Here is a 12,195-nt window from a genome sequence, read left to right as displayed (position 1 = left end):
CAAGGTCCCTGTGGTACACATGAAAGGTATTTTAGGAAAGACTGTTTGGATTAATCCCACCACAGGCAAAGGCAAACCAATCCGCAGGATTGTTTTAGCTCAAGGACCTGGTTGCACTTGGTGGGTAATGCAGAAAGATGGGGAAACCCGTTGTGTACCGCAAGGAGACCTAATTTTTAGTGAGAACTGTATGTAAGGTTTCATTTTGTATTATATATCTGTAAGAGGGTATTGGTTTGGGTATGATGTAGATGGTAATAGAATAAGGGGTGGATTATGTCCTGGGGTACAATGCAAAAATGTGTATTCTATCACCATCTGTTAAAATGTAGGAGGGGTGGTGATCCTTATCTCTGTGGGAGATATCCTCTGCTGATGTGCCATCTGATAAGATGGGGGATGATCATCCTTATCTTTTCACAACCCATCCTTCCTCCAGAAGATATATTCCGTTAATGGGCCATTAAGTCCTATTGTGTGACTGATAAGATTACATCATCCCATTGGGAGATGCCCCAGCCAGGGGCAGGAGCCAAACCTTTCCTACCTAGATAAAAACCTGGGGTTTGGGACATGAAGGCAGACCTTTCCACTGGATCCCAGAGGAAAGTCGGACCTTTTCCACATCATCGCTGGAAAACTGCACCTTCTACAGGAGCACTGCTTCAACGGAACCACATCCGTCATCCAGGAGGACTGCAGCCACCATTTATATGGACTGCTACCAACACCCTGACTGAGAGGGTGTCAGGTTGTATTTCTGACTGTGTCGGTGGTTGTTTCTTTTATATTATTGCATGTATTTTATTTTTTCTCTTTTCTCCTATTAAATTGTATTACTGACTTGGAGTCTCGCACTGGTTTTACTTTCAAACCAACACAGTGGTGCTAAAAGGCACATGGGCTGCTGAATAAAGCCTGGTGTGAGCCTGGGCTAAGGGAACAGACCTGGGAAACTCCCAAGCATGACAAGGGAAACTCCTGGCTCCTGACTGGAGTGCCAGTGCCCTAAGGCAGAGCCAGATTTCACAGGTAGTAAAGGGGGATTGGTGTGCCAGGTGGTCACACTTCACACTTACTCAAAGGAAGAGCTGGGCTCATTCTGTGGAAAGGAACCTGGCAGGAACAGGAGATGGCACGAGGAATGCCATGGAAGGCCAAGGTGTGTTTGGCCAACAGCAGCTGCAGCACCAAGGTGTTCACAGGCGGAGCCAACCTGTGAGCCACAGGGAAAAGATCCCTGGGCTTGGCTCCATATTTGGGAGGAGACAAGGGCAGAGAAAGGCAGGAGTCAAGGAAGATGAGAGGGCTGTATAAGCCTGGCAACTTGAGACAAGGGGCAATCAAAGAGCCAGCTGCACAGACAAATCTGCAGCTTGGTGTGCTTCTTTACCTGGGTGCTGCACATAATCACTACAGGATTGGAAAGAAACTTCTTATCTTAACTTGTTAATTAGCAAATCATCTGCAATCTGTACAAATTTGGCCCAAAATTTATATTCTTTTAAATTAAACTTTGATACTGATTTGCATGGAGAGGAATAGTAGAGCTTCCTCGAACACCATGGGGAAGTCTCATTGAAGGCAGTTGCTGTCCTTTCCAGGTGTCCTTGTTACACCTGCCGGGGGCACAGTCAGAGGGCTTTTTCTCTGTGAGAAAATTCCTCTGTGGGATGATGGGACTAATTGAAGGCTGTTTTGGTTATTGACAGCCTGGGGAACTAATTGGAGAAAGTTAGTTCGCTCCACGAAAGCATATTTTGAAGGAGGCAACCCGGAAAAAAGCTCTCTTTCTCTTCTGGCAGCAGTGCAGGTAACAGAGTCTGGCCCGGCCCCACTGCAGGCCTGTGGGCCTGTCAGGGGATAGGGCTGGGTCCCCTGTATGTGGAGCTGGCATGTCCCAGCAGGGAGGATGGGTGGCCATCCACAGTGGGTGCTGTAGCTGAGACTCAGGGAGGCTGATTGAGATCCCAGCCGTTCCCCGTCCTCCCCCTTTCCAGCGTGGCCTGAGGTTCCTAGATCCTGGCACAGCTCCAGCATTGCAGCCTTGCATCCCCCGTGTGAAATCTTAACTACTTCAATGCTCAAATAAGACTTGCAGACCTTTCAATTCTCCCCTGAGTTAGAGGAAAAAAGAATAGAAGAGCTAAGCTTCTTTAGATGGAAAAAGAATGAGAAGGTGCTATGAAGGTTGCCTAAAAATCCTTTTGTACGTTGTAGGGATGAACTGATACTGCATTGAATATTCCTATAAACCATAGAGAAAGACATGGAGGGTTGGAGTGTTCCATTTGATTGCTTGTTAATGAAAAGCACCTGTGTTAAAAATCCTTTGCCCCAAGGAGAAAAGAGGATCTCTGTTTCAGAAGATGAAGCATGAACAGAGAGAAAGAGAGATGAAGAAAACTTTTAGTTTAGAACAGTTCATTCTTAAAAGTAAATAGCCCATGAGTTTAACATGGCCCATAAGCACAGCTTTGGGAAAGCTGTGAAAATGAGAGGAGCTTCACGATGTCAGGAAAATTAATCCATAAACACCAGAGGTTTATGTCCAAAAAGGAGACAGAGGAGTCATTTTTGCTTTATTCGAATAAAGGGAGAGGCCATGGGACATTCCCCTGGGATCTCTCTAATTTTTGGAGGACGTAGCCTCCTTTTTATCCTATTTTCCCGGCCGCATTTCCCTCTCTCTTTCCCCATTGGCTTAGGTACTTGAGAGGCACAGACTTCCCGGAACGCCTGATACCTGAAATTCCCCTCTAATGTATAACCCTCCCTTTTTTTTTTTCCATTCTTACAGAATTCATAGTTTTCCCCCCCGTTGCTTCTTTCATCTTTCAATATCCAATTTCATTTATCAGCAGCCCTACAGTTTGTTTGTAAAGGCAAATATCTCTTTCCATTCATCAATCAGTGGAATCCATCCCATTGTTTCTTTTATCTCTCAGTGCTAGCCTTATCTACAGGCTGATCCACAACTCATTTGTAAAGACAAATTCAACACTCCTCTCAACGATTTTGCAAGCTTTTTCCGGGCAGATGCAAATAGTGAAAGTGAAGCCACGAGAGAACTGGTTTTTTTCTTCTCCTTGTAGAGAAGTCCCTATGGCCTAATAAGAGGAAACTTCTCTCTCTGAAGTGAATTGAAAAAGACTATTTAAGTTGAGAACTGACAGAAGTAGTTTTTGTGTATGTTTGTTTTGTTGTTATAAAGATTGGGAGAGGGGAGGAAGGAATGGTCTGAAAAATCTTATTCTGAATTTGTTTTTTTTCCCCTTCTTTGTGTAGTTAATAAATTTCTTTTTAAACCCTTTTAAGTCTTAGGCATGACTTGCATTTTGCTCCTGATTCTGTCTCACAACAAAAAAATGAGTATATTTAAACTGGCAAATCGAAACTATAACATTATTTGGTGTGTTGGCTGGGAAAATTCAAATTAAAGCAAGGCACCAGGTGAAGACAAGTGAATGCTGACTTTCTTTGATACCAAAATAATGAGAAAAAGGACTAATGTAGATATAGTAGTAGTCATGCTAAGGCTTAGAAAACTGCAGTTCTCGGACAGGCCCTGGGAACCAGCCCTGGGAATGAGCTGGGGACTGTGAAAACAATAATTAAAGATAATTAAAGAATTTAGTAGAGCATATAGAACATTTAGAAACTTTCAAGATAAGGCTAAAGTATAATAATAAATAAAGGGTTCTGGTGATGGGAAAACATGCAAGGGGGATTTAAAGGGGGGTAGCCTATAGTTTTGAATAGACAAGCATGCAAAATTTATAACTTTTAGGAATGATATCTACAAGATTTATGTATCTGTATTGTCTTGAAGAATGTGTACCTCTGCATGTAGACTACTTTGTAAAAAGGTATAAAAACCTGACGAAAAAGGGAATTGGGGGATCCTGACTTTGGACGCTAGTCCGCAGATTCCCCGGGCCCTGAATAAAGCACCGCATAAACTAACTCTGTTAGTTTGTGTTCTGTTTGGGGCATCGGGCAACATCTTCATCTAATAGAAAGATTCAAAATGGGCTAGGTGTCACTCTGCCTGCTTTTGGATACTCTTCTTGGCTTCAAGTGATGCCTTAAAGAACCTAGAAATAAAAACACACTTTGCACCTAATATTAATATAGGAGGTAATATAAAGGCTGATGTTTATTAGAGGCCTTTAGGGGGGGATATGGCACAAGTCAACACAATTCCTCCTCCATATAGGGTGAACACAGTTTTTTTGGCATGCAAAAAGGGGTTTCATGTGCCTCAAGATGTTTCATGTGATGGGAAATGTCTCTGGTTTAGGTGAGGAAATGTTCACGGCCAAGGTTGTACAGAATCAGGAGAAATTGTTTGGGCAGCAGAGTTTTGCCAAGACAGCACAATAAGGTTTTTTCAGGATGATTGGGCAGCTCTAAGCTGGTCTGCTTGCTGGACAGGGTAATGACCATCCCTAACCCTGAGTGACACTCTTGCACTCAGTGTCTTTAGTGAGCAGGATGCTTCTGACATCAGGAAATATTTGAAGAAGCTTATGCCAGAGTCTTAGGAAACGCTACAGATTTGGGGTGGTTGTTCTGAGCACAGCCCATCTTGATTAACACAAAGGGAAGAATGCCCCCTGCCATGAGACAGGACTCCATTGGCCTGGTGATGCCAGACTGATTTTTGCCTTTCTTTCTTTCTTCCTTTTATATATTCTCTGTGTTATTTACACGTGTATTTGTAGCTCTGTCGCCTGTGGTTGTATGTGTGGCTAGATTTGCCAATACTTTTCCCTGCCTATTCCCTAAGCAGAAAGACAAAACACATTTCAGAGCTCTAAGTCCAAGAAGGTACAAGACCCCAGTCCTGTCTTGGTTCTTCTTGGGAGCCAAGGCTGGAAACAGCTCTTGGAGACACATTTTCCTGTTGGAGTCAGTAAGTCAGGAGTCTCTCTGATTTCTTCAGAGAGAAATCAGAGTGCAGGGATTGAATTAAAGTTTTGAATGGAATCAGTAAGTGAATAGATGGAGTGAATAACTAAGTAAGTAAATGGAATAAGATTTAAGTGCTTTTAGTGAGTAAAAGGTCTTTAGATGCCTGAGAAGTAGTACACGTTCTAGTGAAAGTTGAAAAACATACTAGTGTTTCCTTAGAGGCTCCAAGAACCGAGCTTCAGACATAATAGAGTTAGAGTTAAGAATATTGCTTACATTTTTCAGTTAGAACAAGATAGACCATGTACGTAGTCTATACGTAGCCTGGCGTGCTAAGAAACTAGAATTCTAATAGGTTAAGAAGTAGTGGTTGGAGTTTGTGTCTTAGCTAGTTGGAAAGTTTCTATAAAAGATCATGCATCAGGGAGAGCTGGGGCTCTATGCCATGGCTTTATGCCATATGCATTTTGCCATTGCATTTTGCCACTGCAGTTTTGCCATTGCTTTATGCCATTGCTTTGCTTTGCTTTGTTTTTGCTTTTGAGACTGATTTGCTTCTACAATAAATAACTTTACAGCAACTATTAGCTGCTTCACTTTTTACACAAAAGGAGAAGAAGCCTGACAGTGTGGGTGCCCTTGAGGCTCCCGGAGGTTCCTTGAAACCTCACATTTTCATAAACACATTTCCTATCTGGGGGAGGGGGAGGGCAGTGCTGTGGAGGATTTAGAGACCGTTGAACCAAGGGAGGAATTACTTCACCATGTGTGGTCCTAATTGGTGATTTTTGTCAAATGTGCTAATTTGCTAAGCTTATAAAATTGCATTCACCCAATATGGGGGAGGAATTCTGTGGACAAGTGCTATATCTGACCCCTGAGGCCTCCAATACACATCAGCCTTTATATTACCTCCTGTACTAATATTAGGTCCAAAGTGGATTGTTTTCTTTCTAGGTTCTTTAAGGCATCACTTGAAGCCAAGAATAGAATGCAGAAGCAGGCGGAGTGACATCTAGCACAAGGCATTTTGAAGCCTTCTGTTAGATGAAGAAAGTCAACATTCACTTGCCTTCACCTGGAAAGGACAGCAACTGCCTTCAACAAGACTTCCTCATGGCATTCTAGGATCCTCTACCATTCCTCTCCACGACAATCAGTATCAAAGATGGATGAAAAAGAGTATAAATTTTGGGACAAACTTGTAGAGTTTGTAGATGATTTCTTAATTAACAAGATAAGATAAAATGTTTCTTTCCACTCCTGTGGCGATTATGTGCAGCACTCAGGCAAAGAAGGACACCAAGCTGAAGTTTGTGTCTGTGCTCTTTGATTACCCCTTGTCTCCAGCTGCCAGGCTTATACAGCCCTCTCATCTTCCTCGACTCCTCTCTTTCTCTGCCCTTGTCTCCTCCCAAATATGGAGCCCAGCCCAGGGAACTTTTCCCCGTGGCTCACAGGTTGGCTCTGCCTGTGAACAGCCTTGGTGTTGCAGCTGCTGTTGGCCAAACACACCTTGGCCTTCCATGGCATTCCTGGTGCCCTCTCCTTCTGTTCCTGCCAGGTTCCTCTCCACAGAATGAGCCCAGCTCTTCCTTTGAGTAAGTGTGAAGTGTGACCACCTGGCACAGCAATCCCCCTTTACTGCCTGTGAAATCTGGCTCTGCCTTAGGCCACTGGCACTCCAGTCAGAAGCCAGGAGTTTCCTTTCTCATGCTTGGGAGTTTCCCAGGTCTGTTCCCTTAGCCCAGGCTCACACCAGGCTCTATTCAGCAGCCCATGTGCCTTTGAGCACCACCCACAAGGTGTCTGCTTTTATCCTATCCCCTGCCTAGGCTTGATGTGCCAGGTTCCTCCAGCCCACGGTGGCTCAGAGCAGTCACTGACCAGGCACTTTGGAGCTCTTTGGAGCCACTCAGTCCCTTTGTGCCCTCAGGCTCATTCTGCAGGTGCCAAATGTGGCAGTCCTTGCTTTGCCCAGGAGTTGGAAATGCACAGAAAAGATAGATCCCAGTGAATAAAGGTAATTTTATTTCAACAACTAAATCAACTCCAGTGTCTGCACGCACACAGGAGAGGAGTGTGGGCAGGACAGAGCAGGCTTTTTATGCTGATGCTGCTTTTGGATGCGCAGGCATTAACCCAGCAGGAAAAGGTTGTGGTGCACTGCAGCCTGCTCTGGATCCTGCCGGTCCTGCTGCTCAAGAAGCACTTTGAACTGTGAATGTACGCATGTTGTAATCGATCCAGTCATAGAAGTACTGAGTGGAGGTGTAGACTCCAGGCCGCCTTGCTCTGCCACAGCCTGTTCCAAAGCTGGTTAGTCCAATGACCCACCAGTAGTCAGCGTTGTTGTCCTGGCACATGAGAGGACCACCGCTGTCACCCTGCAGCAGAGCAGAGAGCATTTAGGTGGTGTTGGTTGGCCACCACCAGCACTGGAGTGGCCTCCTTCTCTGTCAAAGCCAGAGTTATTTTCAGGTGTTGGAGCCTCCAGAAGCTTGGCTGTGAATGGCTTGGGGTCCTGTAGGGTAGGGCTCTCTCTGTCCTCTCTGCACAGGGCTCCTGCATGTGCAGAGGATGGACAAATGGCACCTGGACCTCTGGGCTGCCAAGAGCGGGCCTTTCTGGGCTTTCTGGCACAAGGGGGGCACTGGGCAGGCAGGTGTGGATGGGGAGTGTGTGGGAAGCCCCCAGAGCAGTTGTGGGGAGCTGGGGCAGGGAGGGTGACTGAGTGGCTGTGCAAAGCAGGCCCTGGGCTGTGTCGGGGCGATGCTGCCCAGGCTGCTGGTGCTGCTGGGGGCTGAGTGGCTCATGGCATGCTCCTACCTGGCAGGAGTCGATGTTGCCCTCTGGGTAGCCAGCACACAAGTTGTAGGGGTGGATTTCCCCTGCGTACCAGTCACTGCTGTTGCAGAGCTGCAGATCAATGAGGTGGACCTTGGCCTCCTGCAGGTGAGCACCTTTCATCTGAGCTGTGAGCAGAGAAAGGAATAAGCTCCCAGCAGAACCATGCCAGTTCTCCTCATCTCTCTTGGGGGGGAATCCATTTCCCTAGGGTTTCTCTTTCCCTCTGCAGAGGCGCTGAGGTGCTGTGTCTCTGCTGCCTGCCTCTGGGAATTAGGCCAGGCCCATCTCTGCAGAGGTGTAAATCCTGCACCCTGACTTTGACCTCTGCTGCGGGGAAGCCCAAACCCTCTCCCCAGTGTGATGAGCTGGCCCAGGAGTCACTGTTGGAACTCACATCTTTTGCTAGTGACACCCCATCCAGCAATCCAGCAGTTGTTGAGCTCCGAGATTTGTAGGGTGGGGTGAGCCACACAGGCCAGCTGGATGTAGGGGCTGCACTGGACAGGTTGGTCCAATTCTATCAGGGCAATATCGTATCTATAGTCGATACGCTTGTATTGCCGGTGTATCACCAAGTTCTTGATAGTGCGCACTACGGCCCCAGGGCCCGGCTGATTTAACTTGGTGGCTCCAATCACCATATAAAGCGAGCTGATGTTCCTGGAAAGGAGATGGAGAGAGGGCTGAGAGCGAGCAGACCCATGTGCCTCAGCAGCTCAGCAGTTGCCAGAGCTCTGCTTAGTAAGGAAGAGAGGGAGCCGTGTTTTGGCAGGTGTGAGTGCCCTTGCACACCTTAGGCTGGGGAAATGTCGGGTTGGAAGCTGCTAGGAAGCCTTGGCACAAGCCCAGGCTACTCTTGAGCAGTGTGGCAGCTGGGCTGCCTGAGAGGGAAGGGGATGGGAATAGGTGGTGCTGCTGCTGACGGGGCACCTGGTAGTGTTGTGGGGATGTCCCCGTTCCCTGCTCCTCCTTACTCAATCTTGTCGAAGCAGTGAGCTGCTGTGAGGACCCAGTCTGCAGTGATGAGAGACCCTCCACACCAATGCTTAATCAGTCCTCCCCAGTGTTGTTGGATGCTGACCATCCAGGGCCAGGATGCTTCCATGGCATCTGCGCCACCCACGATGCGTGTCAAGCCGTAGTCATAAGCCACATTGCCATAGGAATAAATTATGGGGCTGTAGACAGGTGGTGGAGCTCGGAGCCCGCAGCTCCCTCTGCAAGCACAAAGTGATGTCCTTGTGGCTTCATGGCCTGCTGTGGCTCAGGCTGAAGCTCAGCCCTCTGCCCTCCCCACAAGGGCTTGCACGCACAGCAGGCCAGGGAAGCCCATGGCGTGTGCGTCTGTCCGTGCCAGCACCTGGCTGCGGGTAAGGAGCTGAGGCTTCCCCATGGCGGGTGGGAAGCTGTGGCCCGGCCACGGGGGACAGGCGGGCCCCTCCAGGGAAGGCCCCAAGTGTTGCCGTGGCTCCCTCCCAGGGCCTGCGCCCACTTACCCGCAGGGGTACTGTATGCTGTGGGCCAGCCCGGCCACGGTGAGCAGGACGAGGAGGCCGAGCCCATCCATGGCTGCCAGAGGCACGTGTCAGCTGCAAGCACTGAGGGCTCCGTGCAGCAGCACAGCCACAGCCGCAATGCCCGCAGCAGCTGCGCTGCCCGTGGTGCCCTCGGCGCCGGGGCTGATGTCACAGAGGGCTGGGTTCCGTGTTCTGGGCTCCGTGGGGGTCTGTGCAACTGGGGCCCACTGGGGAGGGCAACAGTGAATCAGTGAGCCATGGAATGGTTTGGGATGGAAGGGACCATGGAGATAATCTAGCTCTGACCCCCTGGTTATAAATTACCCGCCAAAATCAAATTGATCAATCAATAAGGCAATTTATTAATTTGTTGATAAGAAACGGGCAGGCAGCGCTGGGGACTTGTGGACTCTGCGCTCCACCCACACTTCTGTCCTTCCCCTGGTCACTCTCCCCTTTATAAGCGCTTTCTTGGTGGGCCGTGTCATGCCTACTGTGCTGGGGTACAGGTCTGAGCAAGCCCGTATATGTTGGCTAGTTCCCAAGCAGGCTACAAACCCCCACCAGGTCTGGACAAGGCTCAAACATGTAGTCAGGTTACACTCTTAGCAGTAACAAGCTTTTTTATGTTTGTACAAGCCCGCATTTTCCTTATACATAAAAAGTGGATACAATTCATAATTATAGTGGCAAAATATGCATAGCAGTAAAAAATCAGCAATTTACAGCCAAGTTATTTTAACAAATTTAATGAAATCATTATATATTCTTTTGTCTCGTGTCCATGATTTACTTCAAGTTCATATTCTTGCTTATACTGAACCCATGGTGTGTTTTGCATAATGACACAAATCACTATGTAACATTTCACAATTGCATTAACCTGTTGCATATTCATAGACCTTTATGCATTATTAAAAATCACCCACCCCCCCCACCCCCCCAAGCAGAAAATCAACACTTTTTATTTTTTGCCTTGTGGCTTATTCTTGTTGGCGCACTCCCTGATAACAGCGATCAATAGATTCCTTCCGTGGAGTTTTGGTGTTCATCATTCTTGTCTTCATCCAGATAGTTAAATCTAAGAATGTGAATAATTTTTTGATTATATTTTACCATTCTCTGAGATAGTTACATGAACAAAAGCTCCTTACATCACCATGTTATAGTTCAACAAAAGTATATACTTATCACACTACTATTTCTACGTTCCAGTAATAGCAGAACTAAAAGAAACTATATTCATATAGTAAAGTTTTCCAACATTATACAATTAGCATTCATTTTAATATTTCAGAAAAGCCAATAATATAATATGTGCTTATAACAAGTATAAAAACATGGCCCTCTCACAGTGCAGTCAGAAATCCCTTTTTGCCTGCCAAGAAGGGACTTCCACCCCCCTTCTGAGTGGTTACTCTGCTTCAATGAGAGAGAAAAGGCAGCTACATACACAGACCTCTTTGGGGAGAAAAGGCCAACTTTATTGTACGGACATCCCGTATTTCATGTGTGTTACGTACAGCAAGGAGAGGACCGTAGTTCATTGGATAATTGGGAAAAACATCCTTGGGACAGTACCTCAGGATGTATACCATGGGAAAGACACCAGGTGTTAATCTTTATTATGAATTCCACTCTGTTTTTCACCTTATTATCACCCTGGGAGACTTCCTACTTAAGCTGCAGTCAGCTTGTCAGCCTGGGAATGGACCTGAGAGTCAGGAGAAATCCAGGCCTGAAAAGAATTTCCAAGCTGTAATTCCCTAGCTCTCTAAATGTATGTGTCCACACTTCTGTGTGTGCCCAGGGACCATAACCCCCGTTGTGTAGCACAAGGGACACAAGGCTCTCCCTGTGCCTGTCTCCAAAAGCCTTCAAGCAGATACTCGAGTTCCACCACATCACAACTTGTGGGGGCCTCCACAATTCCTCTGTGGCCACCTTAGGCTGATCATGCTGCGCATGCCTTCTCCACCCACTACCCATGATTTCGCTAAATCTGCACCAAATATCACTGCAATAGAGAGGCTCAAATCCATCCTTCTAATTTACACAGGCTCTGCACACAGAATTATAACACTCCTCCTCTGGCTCCTTCCTACTCTGAAAATCCCAGCAAGTAGGATATTTGGAGGAGGGAGCTCCAGAGGTATTCCTCCACGGTCCCATCTGGGCTGCCACAGTGCTGAGGAAACTCCCCTGTGTTACAATTCTGGAGGCACAGCTGGCTCTAGCGAGCTGACAGGTGCCCTGTTGGATTCCCTACCCACTCCACTCTTACCCAGTTAGAGCGGGTTTCTGTAGTCATTCCACCCCGGGCTTGTGTCAGCAGACTCGCACATGTCTAATTCCATAAAGAGCCACCAGCTCCTGCTGCGGCTGTCAGTGTTCTCCTGGTTAAAAGGACAGGTGTCTGCCAAGGAAGGCGGGAACCTCCTTTGGAATGGAAAATGTGACCCCCTTCCATCCAAATTATTGTAACGTTGAAATTACAGGGTTTTCAGACAGGAGATACAGGAGTTACAGTTCTTTCCTAGTGTGTACACAAACAAGGCAAACCAACAACAACAACAACTGCAACAAGAACCAACAGAAACAGAAACAGAAGGAGCCTTCTCTCAGCCGCGGGCCCTTTCTCTTCGGTGCAGTTCCCGTCACATCCAGCAAGGGCGCTGGTGGCTCCCGGCGGGCAGGGCAAGTGCGATGATTCCTCCGCGCCTGCAGGGGGCGCTGTGCCGGGGGGCTCGGCCGCCGGTCCCACGCTGTGATGATGGAAGAGATGGAAAAGGGGCTTCCTTTGGAAACTCACGGGAAGCAGGCGGTCTCAGTGCCACTCGGAAAGGTGAACGGACTGCAGCAGGAACCTCGGAGCAACAGGCTGGAACAGCAGAGGCAGGCCCATCCCGGA

At 47.5% G+C, this 12,195-nt stretch overlaps 1 protein-coding gene across 1 annotated transcript; it reads right to left on the bottom strand.

Moving 5' to 3' along the window:
* Positions 1-7,118: 7,118 nt before the first annotated feature.
* LOC148224214 (acrosin-like) lies at positions 7,119-9,334 on the bottom strand. Its single transcript, XM_088160716.1, has 5 exons — positions 9,264-9,334; positions 8,742-8,984; positions 8,162-8,427; positions 7,747-7,892; positions 7,119-7,304 (listed from the first exon to the last, which is right to left on the bottom strand). Exons 1-5 carry the CDS (start codon positions 9,332-9,334, stop codon positions 7,119-7,121), a joined length of 912 nt encoding a protein of 303 aa, XP_088016842.1.
* Positions 9,335-12,195: the final 2,861 nt, after the last annotated feature.

The sequence above is a fragment of the Sturnus vulgaris genome, chromosome 3, assembly GCF_052056855.1.
Source record: "Sturnus vulgaris isolate bStuVul1 chromosome 3, bStuVul1.hap1, whole genome shotgun sequence".
In the NCBI taxonomy this organism is placed as follows: domain Eukaryota; kingdom Metazoa; phylum Chordata; class Aves; order Passeriformes; family Sturnidae; genus Sturnus; species Sturnus vulgaris.
This window is presented reverse-complemented; position numbering and strand designations above follow the sequence as displayed.

Bases quoted from the DNA above. Each gene is read 5' to 3' on its own strand.
- LOC148224214 (XM_088160716.1), bottom strand. From the start codon at position 9,334: ATGGATGGGCTCGGCCTCCTCGTCCTGCTCACCGTGGCCGGGCTGGCC. The intron at 8,985-9,263 runs GTAAGTGGGCGC...TTGTGCTTGCAG, and splicing joins AGCATACAGTACCCCTGCGG to AGGGAGCTGCGGGCTCCGAG. The intron at 7,893-8,161 runs GTGAGTTCCAAC...CTCTGCTCACAG, and splicing joins GGGTGTCACTAGCAAAAGAT to CTCAGATGAAAGGTGCTCAC.